Source organism: Cordyceps fumosorosea (assembly GCF_001636725.1).
Source record: "Cordyceps fumosorosea ARSEF 2679 chromosome Unknown scaffold_9, whole genome shotgun sequence".
NCBI lineage: Eukaryota > Fungi > Ascomycota > Sordariomycetes > Hypocreales > Cordycipitaceae > Cordyceps > Cordyceps fumosorosea.
Genome location: NW_017387309.1, coordinates 807,886 through 820,100, shown reverse-complemented (window position 1 = coordinate 820,100; position 12,215 = coordinate 807,886). Strand labels below are relative to the sequence as shown.

At 55.5% G+C, this 12,215-nt stretch overlaps 4 protein-coding genes across 4 annotated transcripts; 1 reads left to right on the top strand and 3 right to left on the bottom strand.

Annotated features, from left to right (window-relative positions):
- Nucleotides 1–1,158: 1,158 nt before the first annotated feature.
- ISF_04443 (hypothetical protein) lies at nucleotides 1,159–4,128 on the bottom strand (the record flags this gene model as incomplete). Its single annotated transcript, XM_018848049.1, has 4 exons — nucleotides 1,159–1,836; nucleotides 1,894–2,175; nucleotides 2,236–3,452; nucleotides 3,504–4,128. 4 exons carry the CDS (start codon nucleotides 4,126–4,128, stop codon nucleotides 1,159–1,161), a joined length of 2,802 nt encoding a protein of 933 aa, XP_018705005.1.
- Nucleotides 4,129–5,372: 1,244 nt separating this feature from the next.
- Nucleotides 5,373–8,007, bottom strand: ISF_04442 (DNA replication licensing factor mcm2; the record flags this gene model as incomplete). The annotated part of the gene is made up of 2 exons (XM_018848048.1): nucleotides 5,373–7,950; nucleotides 8,003–8,007. 2 exons carry the CDS (start codon nucleotides 8,005–8,007, stop codon nucleotides 5,373–5,375), a joined length of 2,583 nt encoding a protein of 860 aa, XP_018705004.1.
- A 545-nt stretch (nucleotides 8,008–8,552) lies between these two features.
- Nucleotides 8,553–10,285, top strand: ISF_04441 (Zinc finger, N-recognin; the record flags this gene model as incomplete). Its single annotated transcript, XM_018848047.1, has 3 exons — nucleotides 8,553–8,653; nucleotides 8,707–8,761; nucleotides 8,822–10,285. The coding sequence occupies 3 exons, from the start codon at nucleotides 8,553–8,555 to the stop codon at nucleotides 10,283–10,285; spliced, it is 1,620 nt and encodes a 539-aa protein (XP_018705003.1).
- A 440-nt stretch (nucleotides 10,286–10,725) lies between these two features.
- On the bottom strand, nucleotides 10,726–11,829 carry ISF_04440 (hypothetical protein; the record flags this gene model as incomplete). Its single annotated transcript, XM_018848046.1, has 2 exons — nucleotides 10,726–11,471; nucleotides 11,583–11,829. The coding sequence occupies 2 exons, from the start codon at nucleotides 11,827–11,829 to the stop codon at nucleotides 10,726–10,728; spliced, it is 993 nt and encodes a 330-aa protein (XP_018705002.1).
- Between the last annotated feature and the right edge of the window lie 386 nt (nucleotides 11,830–12,215).

The following is a 12,215-nucleotide window of genomic DNA, read 5'->3' as shown; positions in this document are numbered from 1 at the left end:
ATAAGTCGGACCGACGTGGTGATTGCACCAGCGCAGATTGTATGTACCCTTGCCCAGCAATTCAGTCTCGGCCTCATTGTGGACTAACCCCACGAACCCGCCAAACTAGACTCGTCTTCTCCACAGCTTGTTTGGACCTCATGCTTGTCGCCCGTGTTATACTGATAATGTCGATAGGCTGGAGATAGCGATTTATAGATAGAATGTGCTTGGGGCTGCACTTCTCCATCTCGCCACTGGGCAGGCGCCGATCTCATTGGTGGCTTGGGTGGCTTGGGTAGTAGGTGGCTGCCCCTAATAATACTAGATACATACATAGAACCTCACCAACCTCACCAACCTCACCAACCTCGTCCAACACCACCACACCTGACTGTACGCAACACAGTTTGGGGAAAGATAGAGAAATAGTTATGCAAGATAAAAAGAAAAAAGACTTCTTGAAGAAAAAAAAACATACAGCAGCCGGTGTTCGCTGGTCGTCACCGACCCAACTACTAATCTGCCGGTCAATAGCTTGATTTCAGCGGAGCAAACGGGACGCGATATTTTCTACTGCCTATGGCCGTATGTACTTGAAAGTAGCATGAATTGAGTTATATGCACAAGTTCGGTGGCACGCCGAGCAAACGGGCGACAGAGGAACCAGTCTTCGGTGGTGTGTGAGAGAAGGGGGATACATGTGCGGACGCTACGTCCGTTAGCAGCAATAATGTTAATATATCTCCATGGCAATGGCAATGGAAGGTGATTTCTCCCAAGTGGCTAAGTGGTGCTAGGAATATTGCTTGACTGGGCCAATGGAATAAGCTTCTTTGCTCAGGAGGGAGAGAGAAGCGCGATGGAAACGAGGGAAAAATGACGACCGAAGCTCTACCTGCAACGGAAGTACTTGCTACTATAGTGTGTGACGGCTAGTTGCTGTATTTACAAGTTATTTATTAGACTTCACACAAAACGGTGACGGGCGCTCCGCTTACCACTTTAGGATTGTAGGCATTTATTCGGTCGTGGGAGAATAATAATGACGATAAGGATGATGCATTTAACCCTAAGGAACTCATATTAGACTGTGGTATATATCTCGCCCGTATACAATTGTATCTCCTGCTGCCCGCGACCCTGTATATAGAGATTATCATTGACTTCGACCTCGACTTAGAGCAAAGGGTTGCTCTTGCTTAGCCTGTCAAAGTTGGCTGCCGGAGAGCGGTCCTTCTTGGCTCTCTGGTCACAAATGTCGCTCCAATTCTTGCGGTTCGTCTCGATAAAATAATGATTCGCCTTATTAAGGCCCACACGCCACGGAACTACCCAGTCAATACCCTCCGGTCCGCCGCCGCAACTGCCCTTGATTTCGTCGCTGGGCGCACTGTTGAGTGCCAGCACGAAGAGGTTGTGCGCGTCAGTGAAGTCCGTCACGGGTTTCCGGTAAATAATGATGTACACCAAGCACAGACAGTTGAGGATGAACATTATTACCAGGATGGCGTAGAACATTGACTGCCAGCCGTACATGGAGCTGGACGTGTACTGCTGCGTCGCCATCGACGCGTTGAACGGGACTGCCATCCCCGGGGCACCTAGGATGTTGCCCTTCGCCGGCCACCTCCAGTAGTGCTCAAACGGCGAGTCCACGGACCCGAGAACGAGCGTCGAGCTGGCGAACACGGCCAGCGCCTCCGCCAGCGACGGTAGGTGCGGCTGCAGTTCCGCCCTCGGAAGTATGAGCTGGGTGAGAATCCGCGAGTTGGCAGGGTTACTGTTGCGCTCGCCCCCGTTCAAGTCAGACGCAGTGCGCCACTGATCGGCCAAGTTCTGCGGTTGGGTTTGCCTCTATGTTAGCATACGTTTGCTGGCAAAGGCAGCGAAGGGCGGCTGGTTTCTACTCACCTTCCAGTCTGGCGATGGCTCTTCCCATTTGGGCGGAACATCGAAGGAATGCCGGTAGCTGTTCAGGTCCTTGGGGTCTTCGCAGTGAGCTACCAATTTGCTGCCCGTGATGCCGGAGATATTGAACTGCGTTGAGCATCGGGGGGACACCCACGATCGAAGCTCACACATCGCGTAGTATTCTTTAAGGTCGGGACTGGGACTTTTGCCCATGATGTATATAGCATCAGATTCTGACAGTAAAGGTATGGGATTAACCACCGTGTTGTAATCGGCTGGAAACTACAGCCCTCTAGTTAGTAGTGAAAACGTTTCGTTTGGCTTTCAGGACTTCCCACTCACAAGTCGAAAGACCGGTGGTCTTCGCATATACTTGGGCCCCCAGCGAAAAAGATCATCCACGACGGTTCTATTCAAATAGTCTGCATCCCCATGGCTGTTTTTGGCAGGGGGCACACCCGACGTCCAGTTCTCCCACCCAACCTGCTGCTCTCCCAGGCCGGTCCGGGTGTTATTTGCAAATGGCCACTCGGTGTAGACGAGCGGCGCGAGCTCATCACGTTTCATGTTGATACACAAGACGTTGACCGCTGGAGACACGACGCCCGCCTTGACGGCATACTCTCCCACGCCATCGAGATCACGCGGCTGCATGATATCGTTCAGCGATGACATGGCTGCATACGCCACGCCGGGATGCGGCATGGCTAGGGTGACGTTGTTGATAATGCGCTTCGTCTTCTCGAAATGCGCCGTCACGTTGCTGTTCTCCGTCTCGATCCAAGTGCCGTATAGGGTCGTGGTGCCGTTCAGAGTTGCCGTGCCAGCCGGTCTGTCTTTTACATCCCGCGCGTTCGAGCTCCCGTTTGTGTTGATGTCGGCCCAGACATTCATGAAGGCCTGTAGGTTTCGGTACGATTCGCCGGATATCATCACGTCCGTGCACGACATCGTCGCATGCTCCTGGTTCGCTTCCTCGCTCCTCAACATGGTCTGACAGGACGAGTGGACATATTGAGGGTTGGCATAGGAAGCGCGGACGTAGCCTGATAAGACCACATCTTCCCAGCTGCCAAACTTGAGCTTTGGAGCCACCGTAGCCTCGGATGCCGTTGTGTAGAATGTGGTAACCACTGCCGCCACAACAGAAAGAATGCCGAGGATACTGAATAACGCCTGTCGTCTCCCGGACTGCCAAAAAAGCGCGCCAGGCTGAATCACCCAGCTTCGCATTGAGATTTCTGCAAGGGTTGTGCCTCGGGGTCCATTTGCGATAGCTCTTCGCGTGAGTGCTTGGCCAAGAACTGTCATGAATGCCGTGGCAAAAGTCATTTCGATCGTCTTGGAGAGGAATGCAGTCAGCGATGTCGCTTTCGACGGGGAAAGTATCGAATGCGAGGATATAAGCCGACCCCAGCGTCGATGTTCAAAGGCAATGCCTATAAACACCCCACTCATGGTAGTCGAGTACAGCGACATGCCGATGAGGAATTTGGTGAAGAGATCTGCTTTTGGCGATTGAATCGGTTTTCTTGAAGAACATGCTTCCGACACATGGCCTGGAGTAACAATTAGCATCTATCAACTTGAGTTAGGCACAGACATCTTACCGCCATTTCGATTGCTTGCTGCGGCGGCGTCGCTATCCCCGTCATCATCCTCGGCCACAGCGAGACCTCCGGCTCCCGCTATTGGTGACATGTTCGTCGTCAGAGCCTCTTTGCTGCCTACCCTGTGGTGTAGGCCCTTGGATCTGAATTTCCACAGCAGTCCCCATCGGGAGGCTCGTGGGGGAGAACTCCCCTCCACGAGTGTATCGTCTGGGGAAGGCATCCCGCCCGGTGAGGCTCGTACCGACGACCTGCTTCTGATGGAGCCTGTCCTTGCCATTACTGGCGCAGCGACCATTTCGAATTCGGCGTCTTGATGAGATAAACGGAGCGGGTTGCCGTGATGGGAGCTGTGGCGGCTCAAGTTGTTCTGGTTGGCGGTAGAGTCGTTGGGTGCGCTGGCTTCGCCGGTCGCACTGGTCAATAGGAGGTCTGTGGCTTCATTCTGCCAGTTGTAAGTATCGCTCTCACGAATGGACCTCGAGCGACCCAGACTGAACGATACTGAGGGCATACGGTGCGGACCGTCGCCAACGCCGTCAAAGTTCATTGGCGTCATTTCGGGAAGCCACGTCCGCTCCTCATTGTCCGGAGAGACGCTGCGTGGAGGCTGGCTATGTGCCATTGTTGCTTCCCGGCGAGGTTGTTGTGCAGTAAAGGTATGATTTGTTTGAGTCAAAGCAACACGCGCAGAGGGAGATTGTTTGAAGTTCTTTTTGCGAACCGAGAAGCCTTATGGCCGTGTGGGGGGCCAGGAGAGCAGATAAGAAAAAAGACGTGGGCAATGCATCCTCTGAAGTACCAAAGTACCAAAATGTAAAGGTAGCCAAGGAAGTATTTGCGAACTATAAGAGGCTGGGAACAGGTGTTGGGAGAAAAAAGGGGGGGTTGCTAGTCTGGATGTTACCAAAATCATCTGGAACAGGAGTCGGCTCAGAAGAGAGGAAGAGAGACATGCAGATAGCAAGAAACATGCTCGGTTAGCAATCCGCAGACCGGCGCTGCAGTCATCATGCAAGCTCCAGCCCAACGACAACAGCCTGACGGGAGTGCTGAGATGGTGGGGGAAGAGTCAAAGAGACCTATATTCTTGAGTCCCATATCCGCTCGGGAGGGCTGCCAGAGATGCAGCGGAGCTGATAATGGCTGCATATACCATGTGGTTGGAGGTGCCTGTTATTGGTTTGTTGGCTCAGCAAACCAAGCTCGGCTGCAGATGTTGCAGCTGCATGTTCCAGCGCCTTCGGACAACCAGCGTTTACGAGGCTGAGGGCTGGACCACCCGGCTGAAGTCCCAAGGGCTTCTAAAATTATCTTCTGACAGCAGCCCCGTGAGCCCGCCGAACGCGGTAGGAGCACCCGGTTTCGCCTACCTTGGTGATTGATTGCCAGCCGCCGGATAGGTGCGGCATCGACCCAAGATTACCAATGCGCTGCCAAGCTGTGTTTCTGTCGCCACGGCGCACATACCAAGAGCCGGAGGTTTGAATATAGAAACGCTGACCCTTGCGAAAAGGGACTTATTATTGGATCTGTTCCCGCAGATTAGAGACACAAACCACCGCACGGGACAAAACTTGCCACAATATAGATGAAGGACGCAGGAAGCGGCAGAGCCGAGAGCATGATAGACTTTCACTTCATTTTTTTCGTAAACATTAAATGACATAATCCCAGACCCCTGGCTCTGAGATGCACAAAGTAGACACAAAAAGATCGGGGAACAAAACATAACATAACGTAACCCATTTGACGCCCGCAAGCAAGCACATGATAACACCCAACATATTTCCACGTGAATCTGTACAAAAGTACATACCATAGCTACAGTATAAGACATGCAATGCAGAGAGACAGAAACGGCAACCTTTATGCCATGACGGCAGCAGGTCGGCGCTGCGAGTTGCCACCCCTCTTCTGCGAGTTTGGACGCGCCAAGGTGTACTTGGCAAACGCGCGTGCCAAAGCCTTCTTGCAGCTGACCTTTTGGCTGCCGACAAAGCTCTCCACGGTGACGGCAATCGCACGATCAATGTCCTGCGCGGAGCAGTATTCGGAGAGACGCATCCGGCAAAACGCCTCGCTGATGCGGATGATTGCCTCCAGGTGGCGGACCGTGATGGGGTACGCGCCCGTCGCCAGCGACTCGCGACGCATGTCGGCAAAGAGGCGAGCCACCTTGTCTTCGTCCATGTGGTACAGCTTCGGGCTGACGCGCTCGCGGGCGTAGAGGATGTACTTGCGCAGCAACTCCTGCGGAATCTCGTTCTCCTTACGCAGGCGCGCCGCCTCATCCTGCTCCTCCTCGGCCGCGGCCTGAGTCTGCTCTTCAGCGAGGGGGTGGCTACGGCTATGCGAGCCCACAATGAAGCGGGCGAGACGCTCGTCTTCAGCGGGCTCTACGGTGTCGCGCACGACGCAGAGGACGTCGAAACGGGAGAGAATGGGCTCCGTGAGCTGCACGTTGGAGGAAAACGGAATTGTCGAGTTGTAGCGGCCGCCGATAGGGTTGGCGGCGGCAATGATGCCACAGCGAGCCTGGAGGGTTGTGACAATGCCGGCCTTGGAGATAGAGATGGTCTGCTGCTCCATGGCTTCGTGAATGGACGTGCGATCCTGGTCGTTCATCTTGTCAAACTCATCAATGAGACATGTACCACGGTCGGCGAGCACAAGAGCGCCGCCTTCCAGGGTCCATTCGCTTGTCAGAGGGTCGCGGCGCACACTGGCCGTCAAACCGACAGCACTGGCGCCTTGACCCGTGGCAAACACAGCTCGCTGGGCCGTTTTCTCGGCGTACTTGAGGACCTGAGACTTTGCCGTACCGGGATCTCCGAGAAGAAGGACGTTGATGTCACCTCGGATATGATGCGCGCCCTTGGTAGTCTTAGCAACGCCGCCAAAAAGAGACAGCGCAACAGCTGTTTTGACATCGTTGTGACCGTAGATGCTGGGTGCCATAGAGTCGATAATCCTTTCCACAATGTTGGGCTCGCGGGCGAGCTTGCGAATTTTTTGCTCGTCTTCCTCAGTTAGACGGAAACCGGCGAGCTGATCATGCGATTTGACGACGTTGTTGGCTTCCAGGATTGTGGCGAACACGGGGAAGCCATTTCTGTTGTTGAGCTGAGCGTCGTAACTGTTGCGGTAGATGCCTGTGACCTCAATCTCCTCGCCAGGCTTCGCCTTGTCGATGAGATCCCACAACAGAATGACTTCTCGCTGACGTGGCAAGCGACCAGCGGGAACTGTACCCGGTGATTCTTGTAGAGTCAGCTTCTGGTAATTACGGTAGACCGTCTTCTCAGAGTTGAGCGTAAACGGTCCTCGCGACGTGCAGTTCTGGCAAAACGAAATCTTAACCTCGACGTTGGATTCCTGCTGGAATGGTCCCAGTGTCGTGCCACACTTGGAGCAGTCAAACTTGACATATTTCAGCTGCGGAAAGACACCAGAGCGGCGGGTAACGACACCGCTGACGCGGACGAGACAGTTCAGGTGAGACTGGCGGAGCTGGCGCAGAGTGTAGTGAACGGGAAGGTCAAAGATGCGCACGTGAATCTCCGAGTGAATGCGTGTGTAGTCGGGGTAGTGCAGGAGAACGACGTCCATAGCAATCTCATCAAAGAGCTTCAGCATCTCGGAAGGAGCGTTCGCCAAGAAGTATGCTAGGATAGCCTTGCTTTCAGAAAGGTGCTCATAGGAGACCTCCAGCGACTCGGCGTTGATCTCACCGAGAGTGCGGATGCGGTTGCCGTAGACGGAGGAGCCGGAGGCATCCGTGTAAGAGGTAAGAAAAGCTTTGAACTCTCGACGCACGGTGCGTTGAACGTGAGGTTGTGATACCCACTCTGTAAGATTTGCTGCCTTAACGTCACCGAGAGCCTCGAGGGACAGCTCCTCTTCCATAATGTCGCCGTCCATGGCCTCGTCGGGGTCATCATCGTAGTGATGGCGCCTGCGGCGAGGCTGAGCCGTGAGATCGATATCGCCATCTTCATCGTCGCCAGGTAGAAAAGCGGCAGGGATTCGCTGCCTGCGAGCAACCTCACGGTCACGTCTGCTCAGCTGTTGCTCGAGGCGGCGTCGCGCCCCGAGGTCCATGGTGTCGTAGTCGCCTTCATCATCGAGATCAACAGCTTCGTACTCATCACCTTCCCTGTCTCTGTAATCAGCCTCGTATCCGTCGCGGAAAAGATCGACATCGTCGTCGGCCATCTCGTCAAGGTCGTCAATATCATCTTGGATCTCGCGCTCCTCCTCAATCTCGTCGTCGTCGTCGACACCGTGAGCGATGCTAAACGGCGCAGGAGGAGACGATGGCATCGGGCTAGAACCAAGGCCAGCTGGAGAAGAGCCATCATCGCCACCAGTGCGCGAGCGCTTGCGACCGTTGCGAGAGGCAGCCCCTCTGTTGCCCGAGGTCGGGTTATCTCTGAGAGGGGAACTATGTGAGGTTAATAATAGTACTCACAAGGAAACGGGACGACGGGACAAACCTCATTGTGTATATTATTACAACGGCAACTTCAATTTGGTTGCGCCCAGAACAGTTGCAAGAATGGAGTTGCCAGAAGGCGGTGGGAGGTATTTCAACGAAGATGTTTGATGCCTGAAGAAGTCTCAGATTGGAAGGGAGCCACAAGCTGCTCACATTCGCGTCGTCTCAAAACGCGTCGCACGCGTAAAGTGGCACTAGTCCTAATAAGATACGACGCGTTGCTATGCTTAGGGGCGAGCCTCCAGGAAGAGAAGACAGGAGGTGATCTATCGATAAAAATACCTTAGGTTTTCCAAATTTCGGACTGCCACTGGGAGGAAAAAAATAAGTTGACTTCTCAGCATTGGTATTTTCTACGCGAGGAACCAGCTGCGTTTGGTAGCTTACCTAACAGCGTGCTTTGCTCGCGTAAAGTGGTTCATACGAGGCGTTGGAGCTGCGTCCCTTCACCCTCACATCAATTTTGTCCCGAAGCAACCGCGGAGGTGCCTTTTTGAGCCGTTTCATCCCAGAAATTCAGAGTTACACCCGTCTAGAGGCGCTACAATATGTCGTCTAATGGCGCCGAAACGGATGTCATAGCCGCGCAAACGTCGAAGCGTAGCAACAGCTTCTCCAATCAGTCGGATACTTCGCAGACTGCTGCTGAGTACGCCGATATCGCCCATGCTCAACTCGATACCAGTAGCTAAGACTTGCTAGGTTTATTCGCAACCAAGAACTCCTCGAGGCCGATGCGCGCGAAGCACTGCCATTCGTAAGTCCACTTGTTCACCCATTCGCGCGCGCGTGACCCTCCCATCGCTGACTACAACAGAGCATCGACAACTGCACCAGAATCCTCGGCCCTCTAAAGCAGAGCATCTTTGCGTGTCTAACGTGCAATCCCGCGCCTGCGACCGAGGCTGATTCGTGGACCCCTGCTGGCGTGTGCTACTCCTGCTCGGTCCAGTGCCACGGCGAGCACACCCTTGTCGAGATCTTCCAGAAGCGCAACTTCACCTGCGACTGCGGTACTACGCGACTGCCAAGCACTAGCCCATGCGAATTGCAGACGAACGACGAGACAAACACGCGCGGCAACGTCCACTCACAGGAGCCCGACGTCAATAACAAGTACAATAAGAACTTTCGCAATCGCTTCTGCGCCTGCGCCTGCGACTATGACCCCTTTGAGCAGAAGGGCACCATGTTCCAGTGCCTCGGGCTCGGCACTGAGGAGAGCGGCGGCTGCGGCGAGGACTGGTACCATCCCGGTTGCTTGGTTGGCATGGGTCCCAAGTGGTACGAGACCATGACACCGAAGGGGAAGAAGAGCCATGAGACGCGAGAGGACGGCAGTGGCCTGGCAGTCATTTCGGAAGTCAATGAGGATGAGAGGCAGCCGGAGAATGAGGGCAAGGAAATGATCGAGAGAAACACAGTGGAAGAGGATGAGAACGCGGTGGAAGATGATGAAGATCCACCAATGCCTCCTGGCTTCCCCGAGGAGGAGGATTTCGATGGTTTCTTGTGCTACAAGTGCGTCGAGTCAAATCCCTGGATCAAGAAGTATGCAGGCACCTCTGGGTTTCTTCCCGCCCTTCACCTCGACCCCGCAGCGGCAGAAGCACCCCAAGCGTGCACCGGCAACAAACGCAAGGCTGGGGACGACGAGGAACACGACGATGCTAAACGCGTCAAGACTGAGGCCGAATCAGCATCCGCACCAGCACCCGCGCCCATCACTAGCAGCGAGCTAACGACGGCCACCTCTCCCAGTGGGTGCAAGCTTCCAAACTTTGCTGCCGCGCCCACCGGCCGCTTTTCCCTCTTCTTCAAGGAAGACTTCCGCAAGCAGTTCTGCCGCTGCACGGACTGCTTCGGCAAGCTGCACGCGTTCCCGCAGCTCCTCGAGGAGGAGGAAGTATATGAGCCGCCCATGTCCGACGGCGGCGGGGACGCCGCCTCGCGCAACGGCGGAGGCTCCACGGCGGGCAGCGGCAGCCTGCTGGAGCGCGGCGAGAGCGCGCTGCGCAACGTGGACCGCGTGCGCGCCATTGAAGGAGTTATGGCATACAACCACCTCAAGGAGCGCCTCAAGCCCTTCTTCCAGCAGTTCGCCGAGAGCGGCCAGGCCGTGGGCGCGGAGGACATCAAGGCGTACTTTGCCAAGCTGCGCGGCGACGAGCAGGCCATCCGGGACGCGAGCGAGGGCGCCGCCGCGGCGTCGGGGTCCGGGTCCGGGTCCGGGCAGGACGGAGGTGGCGGTGATGCACGCCGCGAGCAGGGAGGGTATTGAACGGGGGAGGGGACTCATTTGACAGGGAATCTCTAGCCAGTAAACGCTGCCAAGGAGGCAGCTGTGTATTAATTGTTTGTATAACACAAAGCGTCGGGGGGGTGGAGTCGGTTGTTGAGTAGAGACGAAGTCGGGGCAGTAATCACAATTTGAAATCGGGTATCAGAACAGGACACAATCTATGACCATTTGCATGTATCACCTGAAAAGAGAGCAAATAGAGACATGTTCATTCGTGATGCCATTAAACTGCGAGTTCCCATAATAGTCCGTCTGGGAGGTCAAGATATATATACACACATAATTACAAGTCCATTCCCGCTAGATGCAAATGCCAGGGTTTTGCCTCTCCCAAACTCCCGCCAACCCAAATAATTTCAATCCATGATCCAGCGTCCCCTCGTCGCCTGCATCTCCTCGTACAGCCCGAGACCGTCGTCCTACGAGCCCGTCGATCCTGTACTGGACGCGGCGCTTAGGGGCCTCGGCGGCGGCACCGGCACGCCCGCCTCATCGCCGCCGCCGCCCGCTCTCTGCATCGCGATGCCCCCCATGGCGCCCGAGCCCGACGCCATGAACTGCGGCGGGGGCGGCGCGTGCATCATGATCGGCGGCGGCAGCCCGTCGTCGTCCACCTCCTCCTCCTCGCCGACGCCGTCGACGCCGCGCCGCATCGCCAGGTGCTGCTCCTGCGCCGCGTGCCGTTGCAGCTGCACCAGGCGCTCCTTTTCCGCGACGTCCACCACGTCGTCGTCGGCGCTCCAGTAGGGGTCGTCGTCGTCGAGCGCCGGCATGGCGAGGCGCTTCCAGAAGCGGACCTCCTGGCGGAGCGCGATCTCGCGTACGCGGGCCTCGCGGCGCGCCGGGTTGCCCTCGTCGTCGTAGGCGCGCCGGAAGCGCCGCAGCGTCTCGTTGGCTGTCGACGCGTGCGCCTGCATCGCCGCCATCTGCTCGCGCAGCCGGCTGTTCTCGCGCCGCGCCTCGTCGAGCTGCGCCCGGTACGACCGGTGCCACGACGCCATGTCCGCCACGTGCCGCGCCTTGTACTCGTGGAACTGCTTAAGCATGCCGGCCAGCGCGTTGGCGAACTGAGTCAGAAGCGCCGCGTTGGCGTCGCGTGAGTGTTTGGCCTTTTCGAGCGACTCGGAGAGGATGGACAGGAGCGCATCCATGTTTTGGTCTTGACCTGTGAGGAGTCGGAAAAAAAAGAAAACGTTAGACCCTGGTTCTCAAATCCTGTTTGCGTTTTATTTTCTCGATATGGTTGGTCTGGCTATGGGGGCTTGGGGAACTGTACGTTTGATTTCCTCGGCCGCTGCGTCAATGACTTCGTCGTTGTTGAGCCCTTGCGTCCGCGCGCGGTTGCGCACGCGTCCCAGACCGCCGACAATATCTTCTGTGACTCTTCTGTTCTCGGCCAGTTGCCTGCTGAGTTCCTCCACCATGCTGTATATGTAATTGAGCTCGGCCTGGTGGCCTGCGGGCGTGGGCATGGGCACGCCACCCCCCATGTTGGGGCCGTTCATGCCATTCATGCCGTTCATTCCGTTCGTCGAGAAGGCGATGCGTAGTGTCTATATCAAGGAATCCGCTGATGAAAATGTCGATTGCCGTCTCGGAACGGTATCGTTGTATAATGAATTGCGGCCGGAAGTTATGGTTATGGTCGAAGTTTGTAATCTGAAGCTTTGTAGCTAACAAGCCCAAGGTTACCTGGCACTGTGATTATGTAACCCTGGAGCTCCCAAGCCAGAGGTTCCAAGCAACACTTATTATTCCTTTGGTTTTTGACTACCAGCAGTTCAACACCGTTGGAAGTTACTAATTATATGTACGAATCCGACGAGTAGTTTTTGGGGTTGCTCGATAATTTTTTGCGTTCACGGTTCCCTGGGCTCCCGTGTCCGCCATCCTGTGAAGTAAATTACGT